Source organism: Cebus imitator, unplaced genomic scaffold, assembly GCF_001604975.1.
Source record: "Cebus imitator isolate Cc_AM_T3 unplaced genomic scaffold, Cebus_imitator-1.0 Scaffold87, whole genome shotgun sequence".
Classification (NCBI taxonomy): domain Eukaryota; kingdom Metazoa; phylum Chordata; class Mammalia; order Primates; family Cebidae; genus Cebus; species Cebus imitator.
In genome coordinates, this window is record NW_016107402.1 from 4,164,721 (window position 1) to 4,167,367 (window position 2,647).

Below are 2,647 nucleotides of genomic sequence, written 5' to 3' on the forward strand. Positions count from 1 at the left end.
TCACCGCAACCTCCGCCTCCTGGGTTCAGGCAATTCTCCTGCCTTAGCCTCCTGAGTAGCTGGGATTACAGGCACACGCCACCATGCCCAGCTAATTTTTTTGTATTTTTAGTAGAGACGGGGTTTCATCATGTTGACCAGGATGGTCTCGATCTCTTGACCTCGTGATCCACCCGCCTCGGCCTCCCACAGTGCTGGGATTACAGGCGTGAGCCACCGCGCCCAGCTTCTGTTGCTTTTTTATAAGGTCTACAAACAGCTGTTTCCTTAATCTTGCTTGGCCTTAAAGCACCTTAGCTCTGAACAGATACTATAATTTGGCTTCTTTAATTTCTCCTATATTAAGGGCATGGAAGAATCTCTCCTATCCTCCAAGTTTCAGTTCCCAGTTCGGGTCAGTAACTTCTAATTTCTGGTATCTTGGTATTTTCAAGTTGACATGAATCTGAAGAGCTCACCTAGACAATTAGATGTGGAAAGCACTTAAAGCTCATTTAGTAATAGTCCTCCTTTTGTAAGTGGGAAGTTTGGTCGCTGGGAAGGGAAGTAAGTGACAAACCTGTACCAGAGCCCAGGTGTCCTCATTCATGGAGGCATCTGGCCTCTTCTTGCTCCTTTCTCTCACTTACCATCTTGCTTTGTACTAGGTGCTACAACTGTGGAGGTCTAGACCATCATGCCAAGGAATGCAAGCTGCCACCCCAGCCCAAGAAGTGTCACTTCTGCCAGAGCATCAGCCATATGGTAGCCTCATGTCCACTGAAGGCCCAGCAGGCCCCTAGTGCACAGGGAAAGCCAACATACTTTCGGGAGGAAGAAGAAGAAATCCACAGCCCTGCCCTGCTCCCAGAGGCCCAGAATTGAGCCCCAATGGGTGGGGGCTGTTCTTTTGCTATCAGGAAGTTTCGAGGAGCAGGCAGAGTGGAGAAAGTGGGAATAGGGTGCATTGGGGCTGGTTGGCACTGCCATATATCTCAGGCTGGGGTTCACACCATCACCCTTTCTTCCCTCTAGGTTGGGGGAAAGGGTGAGTCAAAGGAACTCCATCCATGCTCTGTCCAAATGCAAGTGAGGGTTCTGGGGGCGACCAGGAGGAGGGAATCACCCTACAACCTGCACGCTTTATCTGAGGCTCCATCCCAGAATTTCCAGCTTTTGAAAGTGGCCTGGATAGGGAAGCTGTTTTCCTTTTAAAGAAGGATGTATAATAATAATTCCCATGCCAGAGTGAAATGATTAAGTATAAGACCAGATTCATGGAGCCAAGCCACTACATTCTATGGAAGGGAATCTCTCAGGAATAAGGCAGTTTTTTTTTTCCCACATCTTATATCCTCATACCCACTTTTGGGATAGGGTGCTGGCAACTGTCCCAAGCAATGGGTAGTGATGATGGCAAAAAGGGTGTTTAGGGGAACAGCTGCAGACCTGCTGCTCCTACACTCACCCTGCCCCATTCTGGGTCAATGTGATTTTATTTATTTGCTCCCTTGGATACTGCACCTTGGGTCCCACTTTCTCCAAGATGCCAACTGCACTAGCTGTGTGCGAATGACGTATCTTGTGCATTTTAACTTTTTTTTTCCTTAATATAAATGTTCTGGTTTTGTATTTTTGTATATTTTAATCTAAGGCCCTCATTTCCTGCACTGTGTTCTCAGGTACATGAGCAATCTCAGGGATAAGTCGGCAGCAGCTCCAGGTCTGCACAGCAGGAAAACTTTTTGTTGTTTTTGCCACCGTGGAGAGCAACTATTTGGAGTGCACAGCCTATTGAACTACCTCATTTTTGCCAATGAGAGCTGGCTTTTCTGCCATAGTGTCCTCTTGAAACCCCCTCTGCCTTGAAAATGTTTTATGGGAGACTAGGTTTTAACTGGGTTGCCCCATGACTTGATTGCCTCCTACTGGAAGATTGGAAATTAGTCTAAACAGGAAATGGTGGTACAGAGGCTGGGCCAGGTGAAAGGCCCAGAGAGGAAGCCAAGATTAGGTGAGGGTTGTCTAATCCTAGGGGCACAGGACGTGCTTTACATCCCAGATCCATTCTTCACCAGATTAGACAAGGCCTACCATGCACAACAGGGTGTGTGTGTTCATAAAACCGGAGTTGGTAAGGATAAGTTTTAAGACCAGTACCCCTGTACTTAACCCTGTGCTGTCAAGGGATGGCTGCATGAAGTAAGGTCTAACATCCTTAACCTGTCAAAATTCTTGGGTTCCAGGAAGACACACGAGCAGGGCTTTGTGGTGCCTGGGGCCCGTGTCCTGCCCTACTGCAGTAGTAATTAGTAATGTCATGGTAGCTAAAAGAGAAAACGGGGTTTCGTTTACATGCTGTGAGATCACCGCAAACCTACCTCACTGTGTTGAAACGGGACAAATGCAATAGAACACATTGGGTGGTGTGTGTCTGATCCCGGGTTCTTGTCTCCCCTAAATACTGCCCCCTCTAGTTATTGTATTTGTCTGGGCTTTGTAGGACTTCACTAATTTGGTGATTGCTAGGTGGCCTAGTTTGTGTAAATATAATGTATTGGTCTTTCTCCCTATTCTTTGGGGTTTTGTTTACAAACTTTTTTGTATTGAGAGAAAAATAGCCAAAGCATCTTTGACAGAAGGTTCTGCACCAGGCAAAAAGATCTGA

The 2,647-nt window shown here is 46.8% G+C and overlaps 1 protein-coding gene across 1 annotated transcript in view; it reads left to right on the forward strand.

Annotated features, from left to right (window-relative positions):
• Positions 1 to 2,030, forward strand: part of LIN28A (lin-28 homolog A) — a 16,786-nt gene extending 14,756 nt beyond the window's left edge. The window contains exon 4 of the mRNA XM_017534801.2: positions 648 to 2,030. Within this exon, the coding sequence (XP_017390290.1) occupies positions 648 to 864 (217 nt within the window). The 3' untranslated portion in view covers positions 865 to 2,030. The remainder of the gene's footprint in view (positions 1 to 647) is intronic.
• Positions 2,031 to 2,647: the final 617 nt, after the last annotated feature.